Consider the following 25468-nt stretch of genomic DNA (forward strand, 5'->3'; position numbering starts at 1 on the left):
TGTAAGATGGCATCTCCCCCAGAACAGGTGCTTGAACGACCAGCTGCCGAATCAAAAGAGAACGAGAGTGGTGGGGGGAAAGGAGAAGAGTGCTCGCACAGAATGAGGTTAGTAAGACCAACAATCAAATTCACCAGTTCCCTCCGAACACAAACACACCCTAGCCCCTCTTCCCTGACCACGTGCTGAAGATTTTCCAGTAATCCGTGCCCCCACCCATACACAGACACACACACACACACACGCACCCCTGTCTTCTTCCAATCTCCCCCAGTGGAACCACCTGTCCTATCGATGACACCAGAGGCCTTGGCACAGGGTCAGATCAGATAGAGCGCACACACCTGGGCAGCTGGGACCGAGGGGAAAAACAGAAGACAAAGTTCAAATTGGAAAGTGAGGAATAGAGAGATGATGTCAGTGGGAAGTCCCTCTTAATTAGCCACATAGCTCAGTGTTGAAGTGTGGGCTCTGAAATAGGTCAAGTGACGCTGATTAGAAGTCAAAACGTTTTTGTCTTAAGTAACGACCCACGCCAGTCCCTCATTTAAACATTGCAGGTGTGAACTGATTATGTGAGGTGTTACAAAGTTATTATTGGGTACACAAAGTCAGAATGCTGAAATTGTAATACATAATAATTTTATTATCATTATCAGTTGTACTGTATAGTGCAGCTCACCATCAGTTGATGGTGACATGATATTTAAACTAGTCCCAAGTTAACGGTTTAAGTAGATTTCAGAGTTGAATGTAAATAATAATTTTGCTGTGTTGTATTTGCTGAAGATTTAATACTCCCTGCTAGTTTTGCACACTACCTTGGATATGGGGCACTAGCGTCTCTTCAGAAGTTTGGCTGAATTGGAGTTTGAAGTGAAAGGTTATTTGGGCAAGAGAGAGAGAGAAAAGGAACATTCAGTCTTGTTTGATGTTGAACACTTGTCACCAGAGGCAAAGATAACAGGATTCTGCACATATTTCAGGACGCTGCCAGCTTATAAAAGACAACTGTCCAAACCTGGATAGGTATACCTACACACACCCCCTTTCACAAAAGAAAGCGACCTGCACTCTTAAAATGTCAAACATACCGTCATCAAACTTGCACAAGTACTGACCGTAGCCAGAGGAACACTTTTAATTGGCCTCCACAATTTCATTGCTACAGTAGGACAAACTTAGTCACAATTCCACTAAACTAATACTGGCGGCCAGCTAACTCTTTTGATGCATCAAACCAACATGTTAATGCAGTCCTGAAACTGGGAGATTGTGGAACAATTCGATGGATACTGCATCTATGGTAAGAAATGGGTAAATACTGGTTGTTACTGTCAGAATTACAGACTGCAATTTAATTGTGTAGTATTTCATGTAATTAATTAATTAATATCAGAAGTTTTTGTTGCTTTTAACAGTTTCATTGGGATCTATTTCAGGTGGCCCTTTTCCCACTAACTCTGGTTGTGTGTCTGAAGCTGTCATCACCCCTTCAGGTGCCCACGCAATTGCGCAACACCTCAGGTAAATACCTAATCATCTGTCATGGCAGTTTTAACGCAAACCCACAACAGTATTGTATTCTTAACTTCCATTAACATTCGTCAAAATAACCTAAATTGTTCTTATTTATTAGTCATAACTGAAAGTCTCTGAAGTCTATTGTGTGTTTAAATCAGTGGTTCTCAGCCATTGTTCCATGGTCAAAGTGAGGTGTGCTGTGGATATACGCAACCCAACGTGTTTTTGTACAGTCTCATGAACTAGGCTAGAGGGGTATTTCTAAACACATCAATGACACAGATTCTTAATCTGAAGACAGTTTAGGTAGTCAGAGATTTACAACTTTTTAAAAATGTTTTTCAGTAGGCTACTATTCTCAGTTAGATTTCATGATGTAAAGAGGAGATCTGTCTCGTAACTCCTTCTAGGCAAATTCGTCACAATAATTTACCAGCTATAAGCCTAGTCGTTAGCAGATTTAGCATCTTTTTCACCTGCCTGCTCTCACAACAAAAACAAATCGCATCTAGCGATCAATCTGAGGACTTTGACAATCTGAGGACATTGACAGCACCCTTTTCCCTTGTCAAGCAACAGAATGAAATCACCTTTCCTAATCTATGAATCTATGACTTGTCTTGTCATAACTTGCCTTTTTGAGCTCATCTCATGAACACTCTATATAGAAAAAATATGAGCAAATGAGAATGATCACCCCTGGTAACAAGTCTATAATAATGTGGCATTCATCATAATCAGTAACCATAAGCCGGTGTGTCTTGTCGTTTTCGTTTGACCTTGGGTTGAGAACCTTTTTAGATGACATCCCCCTTTGCTATATATTTTAGCAGCTTACCTCTTCCTCCACCATCTTTTTTATGTTTCATGTTTTTCTGCAGAGGTGGTCTACCTCGGTTCAGCATTCCTACGGGAGGCACTTAGGCAAGCCATTGAGCTGACTGATTCAGCTTATGCGCACACAAATGAGAGGTGAGTTTCTATTATGGGCCGAAACCTACATATGCCATATTCAGTTCCATTTTTGTGAACACTGGTTACACTGCCACCTGGCCACAGTTGTCGATGAGTAAGTTATTTTATTGTTTTTGTTTTAAGGAGGGATAACAGTTTATTCTTTGCATTTTGAGTGAAATTGTGTTATGCTTAATGACATTTATTTGTGTATGTTTCTCTTTGTGTTTATCTGTCCTTCATGTACTCTGTCTTTCACACAAACACACACACTCTTTTTCTCGCTCTCTGTTACACACACATCTTTCTCCCTAATCCTACTCACTCGTAAGGGAGTTGAGTTTAACAGATTTAACTGCTGCCATGACAAATTGTGTAATTCTCCTCTCTCTCTCTCTCTCTCTCTCTCTCTCTCTCTCTCTCTCTCTCTCTCTCTCTCTTCTCTCTTTCTCTCTCTCTCTCTCTTTCTCTCTTTCTCTCTGTGCCCTTAGAGTGAAGACGTCCTTGTCGGAGGGCTCGATGAGACCCAGTGACCTGCTGGCCCAGTTCAAGCAGACGGGTCCCCATACCAGAGCCCACATCAGGGCAGCGGAGGTGCTGGACAACACTGTGGAGCTCATCAGGGAGATGGTCTACACTCACACCATGGCCACGCCCACGCCCAACCTCACTGGTACTGTGACTACTAACACACACACACACACACACAAAAATGATGAACTTTCGCACCATTGACTAACTTGACCCCACTGTGTGTGTGTGTGTGTGTGTGTGTGTGTGTGTATTTTAGAGCTGTTAAGTGCGCAGGACTTTGAGACACTCTTGCAAGCATCAGGCTGCTCCTCAGAGACACAGAGACCTGTGTGTGAGACAGGCTGTCTGTCTGACCGCTATCGCTCATTCACAGGACAGTGCAATAACAGGTAAAACACACACACACACACACACACACACACACACACACACACACACACACACACACACACACAAATAAAGGCAACCACCTACGAACACGATTATACCAACTCCATATTGATGTGAAGTTCAGAGGTTCACTTCAGCATGCAATAACATATTCCTTATCAAAATTAAGTACTGGCTTTCTTGAAGGAAACAGTACATGGTTGGTGTTAGTTCTTAAAGGAAACAGTGCATGGTTGGTGTTAGTTCTTGAAGGAAACAGTGCATGGTTGATGTTAGTTCTTGAAGGAAACAGTGCATGGTTGGTGTTAGTTCTTGAAGGAAACAGTGCATGGTTGGTGTTAGTTCTTGTTTCCTCTGGAACTGGTTTTGTTTCACCCTCTCTCTCTCTACGGTCCTCATCTAGACAGTACCCATTATGGGGGGCTGCCAACACCCCCTACAACCGCTGGCTGCCCCCTGAGTATGAAGACCTCCTGGGAGCCCCTAGAGGCTGGGACCCTGAGCACCGCTACCACAACTTCACCCTGCCCCCAGTAGGTCTCATCGGTCCCCCTCGAGATTGGCCAACATTTAGAACCAATATTGTACTTTGTTACTCATTTTAAACGTTTCATAGACTTTGCCCAGCAACAAAGTAATAATTTCTGTTCCATATTCCATGCTAGAAATTGTACAATGACAGTACGAATTCGAAAAGGTGATTCTGATCTATTTATAGTAGTAATACAAGAGGTGTATTACAGCATAATACAACCTAATGCAAGAAGGGTGACATGAGTTGCATTTGACTCAATATGCATTCACTGGATGTGCTAGTGTGCTGATGCTAACTGCTGGATGGTGTGTGTGGTTGTGTGTGTGGAGGTGCGGTGTGTGTCTCACAGTGTGCTGTACACCCACAACGAGAACATCTCTCTGGACTCGTCCCTGTCGCACCTCCTGGTGGAGTGGGGCCAGTGGATCGACCATGACTTGGTTCTGACCCCACAGACGCCCAGCACGGCTGCCTTCAAGACCGGCGCGGACTGCAGCCAAACTTGCAGCCGAGACACGCCTTGCTTCCCCATAGAGGTGGGGTGGGGGAGCACCTACACATGCATACAAAATATAGTTCATATCAGTACACACTCAGGTTTGCACATACAGACCTATAGTGCATACACTTCATGTTCTTGACATCTGTATGCATGAATCTAAACTCAAGTCTCTCTTCTCTCCCTGTCTCTCTCTATCTTCTCTCTCTCTCTCTCAGATCCCTCTCTCCGACCCACGTACTGGTATCCAAAGCTGCATGCCTTTCTTCCGCTCGGCTCCAAGTTGTTTCGGGAGTGTGGCTACGCCACCACATCGCCACAGAGAGCAGCTGAACGCCATCACCTCATTCGTTGACGCCAGCATGGTGTATGGCAGCACCGACCAATCAGCCTCTGACCTCCGGAACCTGTCGTCCCCTCTCGGCCTGCTGGCTCTCAACCCTCAGCACTCAGACCAGGGGCTTGGCATGATGCCTTTCCTGCCCAGGAAGCAGTCTCATCTGGACCCCTGCGGCCCTCGCACTGGCCGAAATGCCTCAGGGGCAGAGACTCCTCCAGACCAGAACATGACCTCCTGTTTCCAGGCAGGTAGGTCAGGCTACACATTATTAATACATATTAATATAGTTGAATTATCTTTCAATTAGCAACTAAGATATTTTAGAGTTTAATTGGAAGAGAATTTAGCTTGGAATGTTAATGTTACAGATTAGAAAAACGTGCAAAAAGTATACACCCTAATGTTCTAGATTATCATCCGCATGCATAGATTATACACCCTCACTTTATTATGTAAAAAGAAATAGAGTGTGTGTGTGTGTGTGTGTGTGTGTGTGTTTCAGGAGACTCGCGGGCGAATGAGCACCTGGGCATGATCGCCCTGCACACGTTGTTTCTGCGTGAGCACAACCGTCTGGCCCGGGAGCTGAAGCAGCTGAACCCTCACTGGTCCCCCGACACACTCTACCAGGAGGCCCGCAAGATCATGGGGGCCATCCACCAGGTGATGGAGGACATGGAATGTTTAGATTAGATTCTAGATTAGATTTAACTTTATTGTCATTGTGCAGAGTACAAATACAGAGACAATGAAATGCAGTTAGCTTCTAACCAGAAGTGCAAAAAAGTGCAATGTGAACAGTATAGACAGGTAGTGCAATGTAAACAGTATATGACATACAGTATAGTGTAGTGTGGACAGTATTATACAATTAAGAAAGTGGCATGGTTCACAGTAGGGATATGTGCAGTGTATTAACAACAACATTATAAGAGCAGACAAATATGTAGTATGGACAATATAGACAGATATGTACAGTATGTATAAGTGTATGTGTTTGTTATATAAATGTATATAGTATGTTTGTAATATAAATAGAATGCTATAGGGTAGTGCCACCTCCTTGTTGTCCCTGTCAAGTGGTCCATGGTCGTGGTGCAGCTCAACAGGCATGGTGGCGTAGGTTGGGGCTGGGGGGAGGGGGTAGTTGGATATGTAGTATGGACAATATAAACACATGTACAGTGTGCAGTGTATTAACAGTAACATTATAAGGGTAGTAAAAATAAGTGTATGTGCAGTATTAACAGTATAGACAGGTACAGTTGACTATGGAGTATAGTCTGTAGTATGATTGCATTAACATTATAAGAACAGTAGAATATTGGTATGTATAAGAGCAGTTACAATATGTACATTTTGTAATATAAATAGAATGCTATGAGTAGTGCCACCTCCTTGTGGTCCTTGTCAAGTGGTCCGTGGTTGTGGTGCAGCTCAACAGGCAAGGAGGCGTTGGTGGTGGTGGTGGTGGTGGTGGTGGTGGTGGTGGTGGTGGTGTGTGTGGGGGGGACCGGTGATGCATTGGGCACAAATGCGTTTTCACCACCCACCACCAGAGGCAGAGCAGTTGCCGTACCATACTGTGACACAGTTGGTGAGGATGCTCTCGATGGTGCAGCGGTAGAAGTTCACCAGGATCTGAGGAGACAGGTGGACCTTTTTTAGTCTCCTCAGGAAGAAGAGACGCTGGTGAGCCTTCTTGATCAGGGTAGAGGTGTTGAGAGTCCAAGAGAGGTCCTCAGAGATGTATCGGTTCATCACGTTGTTAGGTGGTGGACCTTCTCTCTGTGGGCTCTCATCATTGTTGCTGATGAGACCAATCACCATTGTGTCGTCTGCAAACTTGACAATGGTGTTAGAGCCATGTACAGGTGTGCAGTCGTAGGTGAAAAGGGAGTAGAGAAGAGAGAGCGCATCCATTCCCTTGTCCACTAAAATATATATGAGTGACTGCAGGGCCCTGGCATCTGAGGGTTAAGATAGCATAGCAATAGCCCAGTAATCTATGGCTCGGTTTCCCTGACATGGATTACTGTAAGTCTAGTCCAAAAGCTTTTTTTCCAATGGAGATCTTTGTTGAAGTTATCAATCCTTTAGTCTAGAACTAGGCTTAATTCATAGGCATGAGTCCTGCCCAAAATAATCATCTCTTCGCTGGTATGTGCAGAGCAGAGTTGGAGCTTGGGGTTTTCAGTTTTTCCTTTGATGTTTTATAGATACAGTATAATTGAAACCCAGTAAGGCCCCAGGAACAGTTGTGTGGTCTTTACATAATGGCATCTGAGAAGGAAAGGTCCAAAACATTAGCCCGACACTGACAGACTATGCCTCAATATATAGCCTGGGGATAGAACAACCCCAGAGATTTTGACTCATCGTTAAAACATTTCTTTACAGTGAAACAATGACTACATGAGTCAGTTCTCCAAAATAACACACTTCCTCTCTCCTTCTCTTTCTCCTATGCTCATACCACTTTCTTTCTCTCTCTCCTTCTCTCCCTCTCCTCTCTCTCTCTCTCTCTCTCTCTCTTTCTCTCTCTTTGTTTCTCTCTGTCTCTCTCCCATACTCCCAAACGCTTACCCTCCTCACGCACCCCCTCTCTCCCACAGATTCTGACCTGGGAGCACTACTTGCCCCGCGTGCTGGGGGATGAGGTGTCCTCTGAGCTCATTCCTCCATACGAGGGCTACGCCCCCAGGTCAACCCCGGCATCGCCAACGTCTTTGCAGCCGCTGCTTTTCGCTTCGCGCACGTCACGGTGCAGCCGGTGGTGACCCGGCTCGGCCCAGGGTACCAGCCCAGCCCCAGGCACCCGCCACTGCCTCTCCACCACTCCCTCTTCGCCTCCTGGAGGGTCATTCGGGAGGGTGAGACAGGCTCCAATTACCAATAACTTCAACTTTACACAATATATTATTACTCAAGGACTGCGCTGACATTCAGTTGTTTATTTAGCTATACATTGGCACACTTTGAGTTTAATTTGTATCCTTGCCTGTGTAGACAGTTTTACCGAATATTCATTATTTTGTCATCTGCGTTTGTTCACTACGTAGTGAAAAGATGTTGTTAAGATTCTTAGACTTTTTGACACAATGTGTTTAGGATTTCCTCTGTACTGTACCCTCATCTCCTTTTTCCCTGCCTCTCTCTTCCTCTCTCTCTTCCCTGTCTCTCTGTTCCTCCCCCTCTTCCCTGTCTCTCTCTTCCTCTTCATCTTCCCTGTCTCCCTCTCTCAGGTGGGGTTGACCCTGTGTTGCGTGGTTTGCTGCTGTCCCCAGCAAAGTTGCAGGTGTCTGATCAGATGATGGTGGAGGAACTGACTGAGCGACTCTTCCAGGCTCAGGGGGGACTGCCCTTCGACCTTGGGGCCCTAAACCTCCAGAGAGGCAGGGACCATGGACTACCTGGTACATAGCTTTAAAACACACACACACACATGCATGCATCCACAGGCACATGCACTCACATATACGTCTGTACATATACACATAGTCACACATACACACATGCTCTCACAGTTACTTACTCTTCCAGCTTTTTGAAATGTATTAGTGCTGACTTTTGTTTCTCTTTGTTTCTTTTTATTACCTATTTACCATGCCACCATTCATTATGATGCCCCCTCCTCCTCTCCTCTCCTCTCCTCTCTCCTCCTCTCCCCTCCTCCTCCCCTCCTCCTCTCTCCTGTCCCAGGCTACAGTGTATGGAGGAGGCTCTGTGGCCTGTCTGACCCCGTCTCTGAGTCTGACCTGGCAGGAATCATGGGTAATCCCACGTTGGCTCAGAAGCTGCTGGCTCTGTACAGCACGCCCCAGAACATCGACGTGTGGGTGGGGGCCATCTCGGAGCCGCCCCTCCCAGGGGGCCGCGTGGGACCCCTGTTGGCCTGCCTGCTGGCCAAGCAGTTCAGGGCCCTTAGAGATGGGGACAGGTAGAGTCTGATTCACCCATCACTGACACACTGGGCACTGTATAAGCAGCATTACTGAACATCAGATGTGGACATAGACGCACACACACACACACACACACACACACACACACACACACACACACACACACACACACTTAAATAAATACTCACAAGCAAAAATGTATTTAGATGGCTATTTTGTTGTGAAAGTCTTTAAAAATGGACCATGCGTGTTAAAAATGAGTAACACAACCCACATGGATCTTTTCTTTTTTTGAACCTACCAAAGAGCACATTTGTTTTAGTCTGAACTTCTGAGCACTCTGTGTATGTTCTGAAGAAACAGCTGTTGCTCAGCCTCTGTCTCTCTGTTCTCCCGGTTCTGGTGGCAGAGAAAGGGAATGTTCAGCCTGTCTCTCTGTTCTCCCAGTTCTGGTGGCAAAGAAAGGGAATGTTCAGCCTCTGTCTCTCGGTTCCCTAGGTTCTGGTGGCAGAGAAAGGGAATGTTCAGCCGTGCGCAGAGGTCATCGCTACAGAGGGTCTCTCTCTCCCGCGTCATCTGCGACAACACACACATCCAGCTGGTGCCGCCCGACCCCTTCACACGCACTCTCTGCACAGAGGACCTCCTGCCCTGCACCCACCCCCGCATACCCCCACTAGACCTCAGCGCCTGGAGGGAACCAGACTCAGGCAGGTCCAGAGCAACAGAACCACTGAGCTGCCATTCACTCGTTTAGCCGCGCCTGAGATTTCCTGTGTATTAGCCGCATTGTGCATAAACCGCAGGACAGTGTTTTATGCAAGTTAAAAAAACAAAACCATATTGATACTATATTAACTGCCCCCGTATAACCTCATAGCTGAAGAATTTTTTGCACAATCAGTGTATAAACCGTGACTAATAGTTGGGAAATTACGGTAATGGAAGTTCAGGAGATTGATGAAAGAGATTGGTTTAATCACATTTGGTGAAAGAAATGGATGTGAGAAGATTACCCATTGGCATAATATTAATTTGAAAATTATGTCTCTTTTGGTCTTTTCCTTTGGCAAAGAAGGACATACCAATTAAGAAAGATGGCTATTTTTGGTTTTATATATTACTGTGTAACCAAGTGAACAAAAAAATTGAACAAAAAAAGTCCAGTTGTGATTGTACCCAGAACACCTGTAGTGTTTCCTCCATTTCCTTGTCTAACACACCATCCTCCTTTCCTCTTCTTCTCTGTCAGACCCCACGTGTGGCTCCGTACCCCGTATCCAACCCGGCTACTCGCTGCTCTGTGACAGCGCCGTTCTGTACCAGTGCCCCGCCGGATTCAGCCTCGTCGGCCCCTCCCAAGTCAAGTGTGACCCACACACCCAGCAGTGGACATCAGCACCCCCTACCTGCCAAGGTAATGCACTACAGGATCATGGGGAGAGTGCTCTACTGTGCTGAAGGACAATGTTGAATTGCTAGTAGACAACCATGGTCTACATGGTCATGGTCACATATCACAGCATATCTCACTTAATGTCATGTTATATAATGTCCACCCTATTCTATTGCACATGAAAACATCCAGATATTGTCTTATCAGTTGGGTTGTGTCAAAAAGTAAAAATCCCTCTGCCTACCAGAGGTCATTTTGAGAAAAATTAAAAAAATAAAAAAAAATGAGGCTGAATCCTCAAACTGGTATTTTTCTTTCCCTTAGATGTGGATGAGTGTGCGTCTAGTCCCTCAGTCTGTCCTCAGAACACAGAGTGCCACAACACACCTGGCTCCTTTACCTGTACAGGTAATCAGTCCTGTATCAGACTCCTTTGTCTATGTCCACTTAGCAGTCACCTGACACTGTCATAATGTCACATAATGTAAATGCACATAACTTGTGAATTAGTTGGTCCAGGCTACTGTATCGAAGTCAATTGCTTGCCTGCAGGTATGGAATGCATAGTGTAACTGAACCAATGCAGCAGGAACTTCCATTATTTTGTGTGGCTGTGTGCATGACTGCTTATTGTTAAATATGTTCTGTTCCTGTTTTTTGCGCCCTTTTGTCAGAGCCTGACGTGGCATCTTTCTCGGCCTCTTCAGTAGCAGCTGCAGTGGTGGCCGTGCTGGGCGGGGTGGCTGTGATGTTGCTCATCATGGTGTGCTACAGGAGGTTAGTGTGTCTGTGACCCATCCCAGCTGTAGAATGTCCCTTACAAACACATGAACTGGGGCGTGCTGTACAAAAACAAGGCAGGAGCTAATAAAGCATGGCATCAGCACTCACGCCACTACGTGCTAAACAAAAGAAAGGTTGTATTGTCTGTGCTGTGATCATGGAAACCAGATGGAAACAAAGCATGGCACAGGTCGCGCATTAAGCTTGCTGGTTAGTTTGCAGTCTGCGATCCCAGAAACCAGTTCATTGTATAATATGTTTAAACACATTTGTTGTTACAGGTTTTTCCCCATGAAAAGTGATCACTTGCAGAGTCGTTGCTGTCAGAGGCCAAGTTAATGCCTTGGAAGGGTGTGTTGGATGAAACCCGTGGAGACCACAAGCACTGATCAGTCTGTTCTCCTTTCTGCCTGACCTACTCCCCATTCATGGTTGTTGAACCATCTCACATCATTTAAGGCTGTGAATTGAATTTTGTTGATGTCATTACATTATTTCTGTAAACTGTACAAATTCAATCATCCTCTCAACAATCCTCAAATATGTATTGACACAAATGTAACTTTTTCATAAAGTAAAACAAAATCTGTTGGAAATAAATCTTTTTAATTTATTTTTACACATTGACTCAGAATATGATTTATGTTCGATATGCCTAAAGTTGCACAGTGCCCAAAGTTAGGTAGTTGTTCAATGTATTTCCTTATATGGTGTATTTTCTACAAGGCTGTACTGTGAGATATAAAATGACTTCTAGCTGTGAGATGGATACTCTAGCTTTATGAATTACTTCTTAATGTGTATATCTCTCACAGCTAAGTCCCATTACATCTCCGCAATAATAGAATGTCTGTTTGTGCTCTCGTTTGAGTTCCCAAGGGTTTACCAACTCCTGTCAATATACATCCAAGTTTCAGTCACATTGTTAAGCATATACACATTCCTGCAGGTCAATAATTAATTGGTTCACTGTGCTTTAAGTACTGGAGCCATTCTATTCCTGGGCACAATGGCTCCACATTCCAAGAGTGGATTGTGTGTGTATGAGCCTGAAGCTCTGGTAGGTCTGCTCTGTCTCTGTGTGTGTGTGTGTGTGTGTATGTGTGTGTACATGTTTGTTTCCCTTCTACTCAAACCAGCTTTGCAGCTAAGGGTGTGGCAAAACTTCCTAGCTGTGCCATATTAGCCTTTAGCAAAGAGACCGCCCATTCTGCCTGTCAGTCTTGATTATATCAGGAGAAAATTTCACCGTGCCTTTAGAACAATGTCAAAGAGCTTCAGGAAACGTATGAATGAAGAAAGAAATCAAACAGAATAACCACATCCAACAGAAAAGGCTTAATTAGTTTCAGTTAGCCCTCAAGACACACTCCTCTCTGCTGGTATTGTGTTGTTTTTATTGACCTAAACGTCCATGCTGACATGTTAATAGTGCAATTGAGTTTAGTTCATTCTCATATCATATAAGGCAGCTTAGAACCTATGTACCACACAGGCCCAGAACAGCAACACATTTTTACAATTTACAATGCAGGAGTCTTGCAACATATAGGGTGCATCAAAAGGACTTCTAATGCAAACATACACACGTTCAATCATGCAAGTGTACTCTTTATGTACACAGGGTTTAGACTTCGGAGTGTGGGGCTGAAACATCTGACCAAACACATCATTAGCGCGTCGACCCGTACACACAAATATGGCTGTATATCCATGCAAAAGCAACAGTCACTAGGAGGACTGATCATGGCTTGTGTATTTACACATTAACATTCTGGAGTGTCTACAGGCTGTGCTGAAGCTATGATATAGTACCTGTGTACAGCACAGTTTGTAATAAAGCTAATTCTCTAATCACTGCTAGAGACGGAAGGTATGCATTGGTGTGCTGAGGCTATGGCTATAGAAGACGAAGCAATGCAAAGGCTAAAGCTAGTTATTCATTCATCCTATAAACAAAGACATTTAGCTTAACAGACTTACAAAAAAATCTAAACACATTTACACAAGGAGTTTGAACTGAGAGACATCTAAATGTCTATTTTTCCATTTTGAAGACATTTGTTCTAAATTGTGCATCTTATATGAACCTTAACAAAACTTGACTTATCTTGAATAAACACATGGTAGGGCATTATTCGTTGACCAATTAGTTCTCTACATGGAACTGGACTTGTTTCTAATTCCGTGGTTCTGTTTCTGTTTCAATTAACTTCTCATGTGCATCTCATCTCATCTATGTACAGCCTGAACCTCAGGGAGGGAACTTCATAGTATTACTAACTAACTAGCAAGACAATGCTCACTGCTCATACCAAGCCTTTGGCAGCCTGGTGAGCTCTCAAGGCCAGAACACATGAGACATACGGGAATGTAAAGGCAACATTAGAGGAGTGTACGAAAAGAGCAGCAATGTCCTGATTTGAGTGCTTTAGAATAAGGAGTGTGGACTCTATGTCAGTAACGCCTAAAGATGATGCACTCTGGTCTGAGATGGTCTGGATGACGCTATGGCTTTGACCTATCAAACTTAACTGCAGTAACACTGGTCCGCTCCACGGGACATGTGCTGTGTCAGTGACTCCTGACATAAGTAAATTTATCTACTGCATAGTTATAGCTATGCAAATATTTCCCACCACTAAACCATAATTACTAAAGCCATCCAATTGTGCACAAATTGGGAAATATCAAAACCACAACAATTGGGATTTTGTGAGAAGAAAAAATGAACACGGTCTCAGCGGCTCAGATATTACATGTCTCACTTGAGTCAATAAGCTGTCCTTGTTGCATGTTAACATAAACTCACTGAATAGGACCGGTCACTGCTGGTTCATAATCTTCGGTTTGGCAACTGTGATTCTGTCATCTAACACATAACTTCCAATCCACACTGTCTGTGCATCGTAACGTCATGGCACTGACAGAGGACTCTGGAGATAAACTATATTGCTCGCAGCCCATTGCTCCTTCTGTGTGTGTGTGTGTGTGTGTGTGTGTGTGTGTGTGTGTGTGTGTGTGTATGTGTGTGTGTGTTGTGCTCTGAGGCTGACTTCCGCCGTTTCCTAGCTCTCATCCATGAGAAAGAAACCCAGTTTTGCCATGGTCATCTCACTCCGCAAGCGCATAACTTCCCAAAACATCTGTTCCACTACAAAGAGAAAAACATAAATAAGAAAATATACATGGCCTTCCAATATTTGTATTTCAAATATACTATCAAAAATGTTTATTTTACATTTGAAACTCACCATCCTGCCTCACTAAGCCTTGTTGGATGTATCTTATGTAGGTAAAAAAGTTGCACACTGCAGTGATCTGAGGATAAAATCGATAAGACATTAATCTCATTAGAGTTAGAGACAGTCACAGACCACATAAATGTATATTAAAACAACATAAAACTAAACAGAGCTCATACATTATAAATAAGTACATTACATTAATGTTGACTGATAGTTCAGCAGTTATAAATAAGAACAAATACATATGAATAAATGATCAAGTGAAGACTGATATTAAAATGGAGCAGGACGCATTCAGCTGGTATAAACAGAATTTGTAGCATAAGGCGTAAGTCATATCAAGTGATACACAAGCGATGGCTGGTAATAAGACAGAGAGAGTGTGTGTGTGGAGTAGAGGGATTACCCGAGCTCGGCTGGAGGGGGAGATGTAGTAGTAGCTCTCTTTGTCTCCCAGTTTGATGCGATGGCGACAGGGCCGGGACATGCCACTCAAGGCGCACTTCCTGTTAGAGGAAGGGAGGGACAAACAACAGCAACACGGGATCAGATCCTCTCTCCTCTCTGTCTAGGGTCAGCCCAGAGAGGGAAACACACACCCTCACAACACACACTCACACACACACATACACACACACACAGCGGGAAACACACACCCTCACAAAACACACACACAGCTGCACTGCAACAGCATGCAGCAGATGTGGCCGGACACACACCGACAACACGTTTGGCTAACATTCAGTTAATTCAGCTCTGACAAAACATCTCTAAATAGAGGATGCGTACAGCACAAACCACAAAACAACAGATTTATCTTGTGTGCTTGACATTCACAAGGGGAGAAAACATTTTAGAAGAGATGGGTGTTAATCCTTGCCTTCATGGCCTGAAGTTGAGTTAGAAACGGCATGATGAGAGACAGCCAATGCACACACACACACACACACACACACACACACACACACACACACATACCAGCATCCAGACCCCAACCCTGCCCATCAGAACACACAGACAGACTGAAGGCCTGGTGGGTGCTTGAGGGTCAGGTCATACAAATACACAAGCACAAGTAGGTGTCAATGGACAAACTACATGGCAGTGCTCTATCAAGCAGGAGAGTCTGTGTGTGTGTGTGTGTGTGTGTGTGTGTGTGTGTGTGTGTGTGTGTGTGTGTGTGTGTGTGTGTGTGTGTGTGTGTGTGTGTGTGTGTGTGTGTGTGTGTGTGTGTGTGTGTGTGTGTGTGTGTGTGTGTGTGTGTGTGTGTGTGTGTGTGTGTGTGTGTGTGTGTGTGTGTGTGTGTGCGGTGTGTGTGTGTGAGAGAGAGAGAGAGAGTGTGTGTGTGTGTGTGTGTGTTAGTGAGTGTCAGTCACTTACGTCTCTACAGCACCTCTCCAGCCACTGAAAGAAACAATTTCAAATCGAACGGAGATTAAAAAGCGTGATGTGGAGCAGTGATTTCTAATGATTCAAATGAAAAATGCTTGGATCCTCTGCCATAACACAGGCTTCTTCTTCCGGGTCATTTTAACTAGTTACCAAGTTAAACTCCAAAAAAATCTCTCAAAGTAATATTTTGCAACTTTTCATTACAAGTGATAATTAAAATGTATCTATTTGAATCATTACTTTCCCTTAAAGGTAAACACTATGTATAGTACACAGTATGTACAGTTTCCATGACCACAGAGGAATCCTGGTTATACGGCCTATGAAACAGACTACTAGCAATGGGAAAGGAGCATAGCTAAAGAACATACGTTTGAAAGACTTGAGCCAAACACCAGCAAAGACCTTGGGATTTGTATTTCTACAGGGCAATACTTGATTTGATTTTCTTCAGAAACAAGAGAGAATTTTGTTTACTATCAATTAGCATTTGGACTATGTCTAATGCAAGCATGCACTAAACTGGCAGTGGGATGCAACTCATTGTGTAGGAAGGACTACAGCAAGATACTACAAAAGGTTACTGTGACAGTACTGCTATGTTGTTGTACTAGCAAGACGACATTTTCCACAAATTGACAACATACAACCACAGCTTGTTGAGTCTTTGGGAAGGAGAGGTGAGACCCTCAACAGCTACCTGTTTCGTAGCCCAAAAAATGGTGTTATTCTTTCACATAACCTTTTTACAGTGCTAAGGGTTTCTGCTATATTAAAGTCTTTAGTAATCACTACAGTGATTTGTCTGTGCATGTACAACTAAAATGATTGTCTTAATGTCATTTTAATTTAATTATATTTCCTACAATTATACATTTATTTCTATACCAGATTTATTATGAAATTAATGTGTGTGTGTGTGTGTGTGTGTTGACTTTGACTCACTTGGGTCCCCCACACTCAATGGCCGAGGCCTTCACCAGAGGCAAGGCACTCATGGCCACAGGCTCAATGGTCAGAGAGTTGCTCTCCACCGCACTCTGCACTGACTGAGATAACTGGAAACAGAGAAATCCAATAAGTAGAGTAAGATAAGACAGACTTGTGGATGGATGGATGGCTGGCTGGATGGATAGATAGATAGATAGAAAATAATTTCAAGAGAGTTCCATTATCAGCATCATAGTTGGCCCCACAAGACTTCCTTTTTAACATTCCATATGTTATCTTAGGCTACGTTTATACGGTGACGATGAAAAGAGAAGACGCAGAAGTGGCGTCTTGTCTTCATTTGTTTATTCGCGTTTAGACGAGCATTCTCAGGGGGAAATCTTTGTTTATATGAAGACGCAAGAGTATGTGATATTCGATTGGATATGCATTCCAGACCGCTGGGTGGTGTGATAGAACCCCGGTACGTCACGCGCAGACCTTCTAATTTGACAGTTTAGCCAGAGAGGTAATCAAGGATCTTTGGTTTAGCCATTTAGACGGAGACGCAACCCGGGTCGTCTTCAAAACTCTACACTCTGGAAGGAGTCTTCAGATTTTTGCGTCTTCAAGCCCTGATGGCGGGGTCGCCGTGTAAACGAAAGGCACTTATGATAAAATATTTTGTCGTCTTCCTTTGCAATCGTTCTCGTATAAACGGCCCCTTAATGCAGAGGTAGTAGATTGGGAACCAAATAGAATGTTCAAGCATTGTTTTTGTTTTTATTGTTGAAAGGGTCTATACAAACGAGTTTACCTCCGAGCGATTGAAGGACAGGCAAGGCCCGATGTCCTCTCTATAAACCCGGCTCATGAACGCAGAGGAGCTGGCCAGACTGGGGGCCTCTCTCCAGGACAGGAACTCTGCATACAGAACTGAATCCACCTGAGAGAGAGAGAGAGAATGAGAGAGAGAGTGTGTGTGTGTGAGTGTGTGTGTGAGTGTGTGTGTTCGAGTGTGTGAGTGTTTGTGTGTATGTATGTGTGTGTGTGTGTTTGTGTGTGTGTGTATGTATGTGTGTTGTGTGTGAGAGAGAGAGAGAGAGAGAGATGAGAGAGAGTGTGTGTGTGTGTGAGAGTGTGTGTTCGAGTGTGTGAGTGTTTGTGTGTGTGTGTATGTATGTGTGTTAGTGTGTGAGAGAGAGAGAGAGAGAGAGAGAGAGAGAGATTATGATTTAAATCTGACTTCATAAGGCTGATTTCCCAGACATGGATTAAGCCTAGTCTCAGACTAAACACTTTTTTACTGGAAAACTAGAACTAGGCTTAATCCACGACCAATAAATCGGCCCGCAGTGAACCGCAAAGGAAGCACTATTGACAGAGAGAGCAGAGTGACTGACAGAAAGAGAAGCCGAGGGAGAGGTAGGATGAGTGATAGTGACAAAACAGGTCAGCAGTATATCACTGACAACTCAAAAATAAAGGAAGTTCTCTGTTTTTGTCAGCACTCTGGTTTAGACGTATGCTGAGACAAGGCCACTGAGACAAGGCCACAGTGACATGATTTCTCTTGCACAGACCAAATCCAGACTTTTAACCATTGAACATTAAGAGCATTCCTCTGATAGACCACCATAAAATGTTAATTATAGATCACTTTTTTTGTCCAAAAAAGTCCTCTGAATAATCTCAAATAACAGACCCCTGGCCCCCTATACACCAATAAGCTAAAAACAGTTCCTAACTGGTGGATTTAGGAGAAAATCTTAAAAATATTATTAACTTTAGGACTCCTAGGAGTAATTCACAAAGCATTTTAACACTAAAAGTAGCATCTAGTGCTTAGAAGTGGTCAAGAGGACTCCTAACCCACTAAGACCAATTCACAAACGATCGTTAAGCAGCTGCTGGTGGACGATTGGCTAGTGGACAGGAGTGGCAGGGGGTTACCTGGTGACAGAGGGCCCCTGGCACCTCACCCTGGCATGGCCAGTAAGGCTCGTAGATCACGCTGACTGACTGACCAGGGACCAGACACAGAATCAGAGAGAGGAGAGCAGGAACCGCAGACTGAGAGACAGAGGAGAAAACAGGAACAGAGAAGAGGTGCGAGGAGAGAGAGAGAGAGGTGAAAAGATCAAGAGAGTGAGGAAGTGAGGAAGGGTTAGGTTAAATCACACGCAAAGAGATCAAGAAAAGGGTGAAAGGGAAGAGAATCAGAGCAGTAGAATCCAGCAGAGTCCACATTGATTAGAGAGAGAGGAAATGTGAGAGAAGAGACATGAATTGGGAAGAATTGTATTCCCACATTCACAGACACACATTGAATGAAGACTTATAAGACACTATTGTTAGGCTTTTCATGCATGTCTGTCAGCCCAGGAAAGGCCAAGGGGTCAGAAAGAGGATTAGCACGCACTCCAGATCATCTGAGCTTTCTGACAAAGTAAAGCCAGATGTGTACTTCTGCCACGGGGCACGGTTGCACCGCTTGCCGTGTGTGTGTTGGCCTGCAGAGTGTGTGTGCACGGCGCCACATTTCTCCTACCTCCTTGTCTTCCTTGCTGGCTGCCTGTAGGTCCACGGGGCTGGCCTCAGCCTGGTTGTGGAAGCCGGAGAGGATGCTGCTGGCACTCTTGTTTCGGGTGTGCCCCCTCAGCGCCCCTCTGGTGCCCGGGGACAGGAGCTGGGGGTGCAGCTGCCGGTTGGGGGAGGAGGGGGTGGAGGTCAGCACCAGGGTCTTCAGGGCAGTTACCTCAGCCTGCAGGACATCAATCTGGACAGAGACAAAGAGGGGTGTGTGTGTGGGGGGACTGGAGAAGATGTGTGTAAGGCTATGTAATGTCTTTAAGGTTTCCAATGTGTTAGTATTACTGCATAGTCAAATGACATGGCAACGAGGATGGATGTGGAAAGAGAGAGGAAAGTTATCACGGACAGAAGGAAGGAAAAGAAGAACGAAAAAGAAAAGAGAGAAAGTGGGAGACATGGAAAGAAAAACAAACCTTTCCCTGAGCCTCTTTCAGTTGTTTTTCAGCGGTAGCCTGTTTCACATTAGCTTCACGCACCATTTTATGGGCCTCCTGAAGAGTGGGCAGACATGAACACATGCAGAGTCCTGTGAGTGAGGTTCTTTGGAGCGGTCTCATGTTTACGCATCTGGCACTGCTGCTAGTGCTCCAAGCCTCTTAACAACTACTACTACAACTACACAGACAGCGGTCCACTTTAAAACTAGCCTCTTTGTAAAATGGTGTGGGACCGTTTCACAATGATTACGTTACATCTTTGCTTTGATATCTGTGGTTATTTCTGTCTTTACGACGGTACCAGTAGTATAACCATCTGAAGGAGAAGGCAGTTGGCGGTGCGTAAAGCTGCAAGACCAAGTTCGTCTTACCTCAAAAAGGCTGGCAGTCAGTTCTTCCAGCTCCTGCTCAAGCTGGTTGCGAACATGAGAGAGGCGTTCACATTCCTCTCCCTTGAGTTTCAACTCCTATTCAAATGGGCAAGAGAAAGTATGTGTTTGTTTTGCGACTATTAGACAAGAGATAGTACATAGCGAGGAAGCTGACTGTGTACAGTGGTAATAATAGCAAACATTACAGCACCTTCTGAGCGGCATCCAACTGCTCCCGAAGAAACTCGGCCCCTTTCTCCCTTATCTCTATTGATGAGCTCCGCAGACGGGACACGTTGTAATGTTCCCCTCCACGGGAGTCCTCCTCCCCCTGAGGCATCGCCGCAATCTGTCCCCCTCCTGCGCTGGGTCCCGGATCCGTATCCAGGTCGACTAGCCTAAAATACAATAGTATTGAGAAGATGCAGCCATGATGAGCGCTCGGAGGTGACGTAGGCTACAGGACAGTGCAGTTAGTTAGCACTAGCCACTGTCCCGTACCACTGTCCCGTCGTAGGCTATATTGTATCTAACGTTAGACAAGGCAAATGAGCAGAAATTGTACGAACAGCTGTCTATATCTAATGCGTGGGGTCTAAACGTAAACGCGTAAACGCAAACTACGCGCGTAGCTCCATTACAATATCCAAGTGCTGGTGTCATCAAAGTTTGATGTAAAGAGGACACACTGTAGCTTTACATAACTTTCAAGATAGGACAAGCTCCCATGGAAAACTTGAACTCCGGTTGGCCGGATATCTCTTCGCAGACCCCAGCCCTTACCCTCAGACCCGTCGGCCACACTCACTTATCCCCGCGGTGTCCACGGAAACATCCGTTTACGCCCTGCTCTAGTAGGCAATATTCCTCAAATCTCAACTCAGTTTGGAATGTCACCCTCTGGTGAGACACTATGGATAAAGCTGTGTGTGCACCGATGAACCCAATGACAGCATACTGCTTGCAATTTAAAGTAGACACACTGTAACCTACATTTACTTATTTGTCAACGGGTAAAGCGTTATTGTCCAGTCAGTCCGATCTTCATTGAAGCCATCCTCCTATTCAAGAAAAACAATCTGTGCCAACGACTGCGGTCGACTATCTGTCACAAGTCACATGACGCAGAGTTTGTAAAAAGTCAGCCTCTCCCGGAAACATGTGACCAATTTGGTCTTCAAACGCGCAGTAAAGCTGCCTTAAAGTAGCCTAATGTGTCCCATTTCTGAAAAGTTCACTTTGTTCTGTCTAAACAGCTCTTCCTTTGATAAATTCGTTTCCAGTGTCTTTCATCGTAGTCACATGAATGCAAACCACACAGTTCACAGTGATTATGTTATCTCTCACCTCTCTTTTGGGTCTAAATTTAAAGCTTATGGTATGGAACTACATACTAAATATGAGATTACATCAGTTTTTTAGTTCAACAACCATACACATAAGTATTCTTCCCCTTCAGCATGAAATTTGTCAGAAGTTTGGTGAAAAATTGTTTCTCGTCTGGGTATTATAGTTCAGCAGTGTACATTGAAAAAAGCTATATCATCAGTTTCCAGGCGGACTTGGACTTGTGGACTTGGTCATGTGACATGCCTTTGTAATGCATTCTTGAATACATGTGGCTTAAAAGTGCTGTTTATAATTTTGTTAAACAAAAAAAGTAGTGCGCTCAGCTGAACGTACTATAAGAACTCAACTCCCTGCTCTACAAGATATCTATTCCAGAAGAGTACTCCTAAGAGCCCAAAAAGATTCTGAAGGACTCTTCTCATCCTAACAATGGATTATTCCTACCGCTGAAATCAAGAAGACGCCTATGTAGTCATTAAAGCCAGAACTGAGAGACTCAGGAGAAGTTTTTATCCCCAGGCCATCCTAACTCTGAACTCACACTATACTGACTTTGCACACATTCACCTCAGCACTTTTATTTTTCATCACACGCCAAAACACACACACACACACACACACACACATATCTGACTTTCTCCAACATTTGCACACTTTTATTTATTATTTTTGATTTCTCCTCCATCTACCCATGTCCTTGATTGCCTAGCCTTTCTGCCCCCCCACCCACCACCCCACCCCACCCCCATCCCCAACACACACACTTACATCATCACTGTCATCACTTCACATACATACAGCACTCCTCTACATACTTGCTGCACACTGCCCCCACATACACAGCACATTGTCTTCAGGATCTTCTCCAACACACATCCTCTACATACTTACAGCACACTGCCCCCACCTACCCACACACACACACTACACACACACAGTCACTGCTCCACTCCCGCCCACACACACATCTTCACTGTCATCACTCACATACATTACATACAGTACTCTGCCCTCTCCCCACATACACAGCACACTATCCCATCTCCCCTGTCATCCCCCAACACACACACCAAGACCCCCTGGCAGTTGGGTTAGCCCCTTGAGCCGTGGATCTGCCCAAAGTTTCTTCCTTGCCCCTGTTGCTCTTGGGTGCTCCTTGTTGGTGCCCCCCCCCAATCCAAATCCTCCCCCCCTCTCCCCTACATACACAGTTCATTGTCTCATGAGGAAGCTTCTCCGACACACATATTGCACACTGCCCTCTTCCCACATACACAGCACACTATCCCATCTCCCCTTGTCATCCCCCAACACACACACCACCCCCCTGGCAGTTGGGTTAGCCCCCTTGAGCGATGGATCTGCCCAAGGTTTCTTCCTTGGTAAGGAGTTTTTCCTTGCCCCTGTTGCTCTTGGGTGCTCCCTTGTTGGTGCCCCCACCCAATCCCAATCCTCCCCCACCTTTTTATGCAGCCCTTGCCACTTAATCTACTAAACCCCTCTTCTACTGCACTTTTACCCCCATTAATGCACAAATAGGGCTGACACTTAGACATAATTTCACTGCATTTCTTACTTCCAGTAACTATATGCATGTGACAATAAACTTCCTTGTATCCTTGTATCCTTGTATCCTTGTAAAAAGAGTGATGATAATTGTGTTATGAGGTCTTCATTACAAGATAGAGACCATCACTGCCCGTTTCTATGCCTGTGTATTTTTTTCTTCAGTGTTTTATTGCAAGAATTGCATAGAATAAAAAATACTTAAACAGGACTCAGAATACACAAGTTGACACTTGAGAGAAGTCAGCTTACAGGTGCTTTAAACTTACTCCATTGGATGCTGATATTTTGTGCAACTTTAAAATGACAATGTCTCCCACTTGGCAAACAGTTTCTTCTCCCTTTTTCTAAAGCATACCTAGAGGGCTGATTAAGCTCACTATAAGACCAGGTAATGTGAGCCAGCCAGCTAGTGAGAGCTGAACAAAGCGGTAATACTGAAGTTACAGGCCTTGGGAAACTATGACAGTCCATATCACTGCAGTGTGATAGCAGTATCAGCAAACTGGTGGTATTTCCACTTCACACACACACATACAGACACACAGACACAGACACACACACACACACACGCACACACACGCATACACACACACACACACACTCACAAAGACCTAGTTGTACACAGTGAGTATACAGCTGTGCAGTGATAAACTTCTATATCTGCTGGGTACTGTTAAACAAACATACAGTACACACACACAAAGGCCTAGTTCAGTGGTCCCCAAACTACGATACGGCCCGCCACCTCATTTTGGGTGGCCCCCCAAAACATGTCCGTGGTATATAGCATCTGGCCCGCATGGGACTACGACATCGTCAAACTCTTCATTCTCTATGGCGAGTCTTAACAGATTACACATGTAATACTCTTTTTGTCCACTGGTGGTTGTTTTGGCGCTGTTTCGCGTTTGCCATCGAAAACGGAATGAAATGTAGGCCTACCTGCAAACAAGGTAAGAGGTACTACTGACTGCATCAGTGCTCAAAGTATTCTAAAAGTTTATCAATTAATTTGGTAATAACTAACTAACTAACTTCTATTCAAGTCATATTTCTGGGACTTTCTGGGATAATTATTTTTTTATTCACTCGTTCAAATGTTCATACAAATTCACAATTCACAAAGTTCTCATCAGGTGAGTGAAAGTGGTAATTTCAGATGTCAGCACTTCATAAAACTCTCATAGTTTGAGAACTTATTCTGAGAATTATTTGTAGGATATTGCTTGTTCACAACTTGAGCTGTGTATGCAAAGACACAGAGTTCAGAGTTCAAACATTTTGAATAAAATACACTTTTGGGACTCCCTGCTAATACTTTTGGGAATGCTATTTTTTTACTAGTATTATTTCATTTGAGCTACATTTTATACTGATATGGAATGATTGCAATATAAACACAGCTAACAATAGTATTAAATTGCAGTAGCCTATGATTAAATGTAATGGAATATTCAACTAAGGTGAGTCTCTGGCCCTCTCTTAGAGCCAGGCATAGTGAGCTGGCCCTCGGAAGAAAAAGTTTGGGGACCACTGGCCTAGTTGTACGCAGTGAATAATGAGCTGTGTAGAGATAAACCTCTACATCTGCTGGGTACTGTTAAACAAAACATACAGTACACACACATGCGCACACACACACACAGACACAGATACACACACACACACACACACACACACACACACACACTGTACAGTGAGTTAATCTGTTGACTATTGTTCAACTCAAGATAATCCAGGCTTCTTTTTTACCTTCCAACAGGACATCTTTCTTCTGCTGTCTTTGTGGTGGATTTGTACTTTGATGCTCGCTCGTCCACTTTGCCAAAAAACACAGGGGAAGAGTAGACAGCAATCCCTGAACGGTCAGCCACCACCACTTCATACCCAGGGCCAGACGGGGCAATCGCAGATGGAGAGGGGGAGAGCTGCACCCTGTGGATCCCTTCAAATACATCCATTTTCCAGACACTGAACCCAGGTAGTCAAGGTCATGGATGTGGCCTCCTGTGTGCCATGACTTGTTGAGCTTGCTTTATTTTGTGACAGAATGTGTCTTTTCTCGGAGCAGTCCAGATACTTTTTTCTTCTTCTGATGGACTCCGCCTTTGGTCCTATCCAGGAATGCAGGTTCAGCCCACTGACATGAAACAATATGACACAGCAGTTTATTTCATGACAATCAAGGACACAATTGTAGCTTACCGTTATCAGAGACTGGAGTATGATCTGAATTAGGCCAAACAGCCGTGTTTGATCAAAAAGGTTAAAAGCAACTAACTGCCCAAACGTGGCCCACCGAAACAGGTGCGTCATTTGAACCAAACTCGATGTCAATTTAAGATGTTTCGTTGCGCTAACATCTAAGAAGTAGCCTAACTACACCTCACTCTTCTTACCTTTCCACAAACTTTCCAGAATCTCAAAGGACGTGTTTGATTGTGCCCATCAGATCTGCGAGTGCAAGTCTCACGCGTGCACAAAATTATCTGCAGGCTAACATTACTTTCTCTAGTAGGCTACAGCTTGCTTTAAATGGGCATCTGCTGTTCAGTTAACGTTTCTCGAACATAAGTCTGTCACATACACAGTTAATCACAAACTTCAGTTCGGTCGACCGATGTTTCGCATTCTGTCCACCAGAGGGCGCAAGAGTGTCCTAGTTTCCCTGCTGCTTCTTAATTTGGTCGGCCCCTCTCAAAGAATTCCCTTTCAT

The 25468-nt window shown here is 44.3% G+C and overlaps 2 protein-coding genes across 5 annotated transcripts; one reads left to right on the plus strand and one right to left on the minus strand.

Annotated features, from left to right (window-relative positions):
- The first annotated feature begins 1177 nt into the window (after positions 1-1177).
- Positions 1178-11438, plus strand: epx (eosinophil peroxidase). The gene is given in 18 exon segments (XM_048257344.1): positions 1178-1306; positions 1443-1527; positions 2406-2496; positions 2970-3151; positions 3269-3401; positions 3806-3935; positions 4267-4473; positions 4655-5024; positions 5279-5439; positions 7392-7473; positions 7476-7649; positions 8022-8192; positions 8479-8716; positions 9180-9391; positions 9934-10098; positions 10402-10485; positions 10752-10854; positions 11142-11438. Coding segments are annotated over 18 exon segments (2664 nt in total). The 5' UTR covers positions 1178-1288; the 3' UTR covers positions 11200-11438.
- A 2460-nt stretch (positions 11439-13898) lies between these two features.
- Positions 13899-25365, minus strand: rab3il1 (RAB3A interacting protein (rabin3)-like 1). Of its 4 annotated transcripts, XM_048257720.1 has the most exons (12): positions 25152-25362; positions 24505-24892; positions 20045-20231; positions 19834-19929; positions 19439-19516; positions 18982-19209; positions 17248-17376; positions 16446-16558; positions 15489-15512; positions 14515-14614; positions 14115-14181; positions 13899-14014 (listed from the first exon to the last, which is right to left on the minus strand). In XM_048257720.1, exons 2-12 carry the CDS (start codon positions 24711-24713, stop codon positions 13929-13931), a joined length of 1317 nt encoding a protein of 438 aa, XP_048113677.1. In that variant the 5' UTR covers positions 24714-24892; positions 25152-25362; the 3' UTR covers positions 13899-13928. The 4 variants fall into 4 exon arrangements, 3 of the variants coding, with proteins under 3 accessions (XP_048113677.1, XP_048113678.1, XP_048113679.1); XM_048257721.1 differs by lacking the exon at positions 15489-15512 and having other exon boundaries at positions 25152-25364; XM_048257722.1 differs by lacking the exons at positions 24505-24892; positions 25152-25362 and adding an exon at positions 20827-20945.
- Positions 25366-25468: the final 103 nt, after the last annotated feature.

Source organism: Alosa alosa, chromosome 11 (assembly GCF_017589495.1).
Source record: "Alosa alosa isolate M-15738 ecotype Scorff River chromosome 11, AALO_Geno_1.1, whole genome shotgun sequence".
Classification (NCBI taxonomy): Eukaryota; Metazoa; Chordata; class Actinopteri; order Clupeiformes; family Clupeidae; genus Alosa; species Alosa alosa.

Excerpts from the sequence above, each read along its gene's own strand:
- rab3il1 (XM_048257720.1), bottom strand. The coding sequence starts at position 24,713 with ATGGATGTATTTGAAGGGATCCACAGGGTGCAGCTCTCCCCCTCTCCA. Across the intron at positions 15,513-16,445 it reads ATTGAGTGTGGGGGACCCAA|TGGCTGGAGAGGTGCTGTAG; the intron begins GTGAGTCAAAGT and ends TGTTTCTTTCAG. Across the intron at positions 14,615-15,488 it reads TGGAGAGGTGCTGTAGAGAC|GAAGTGCGCCTTGAGTGGCA; the intron begins GTAAGTGACTGA and ends TTCCTCTAACAG.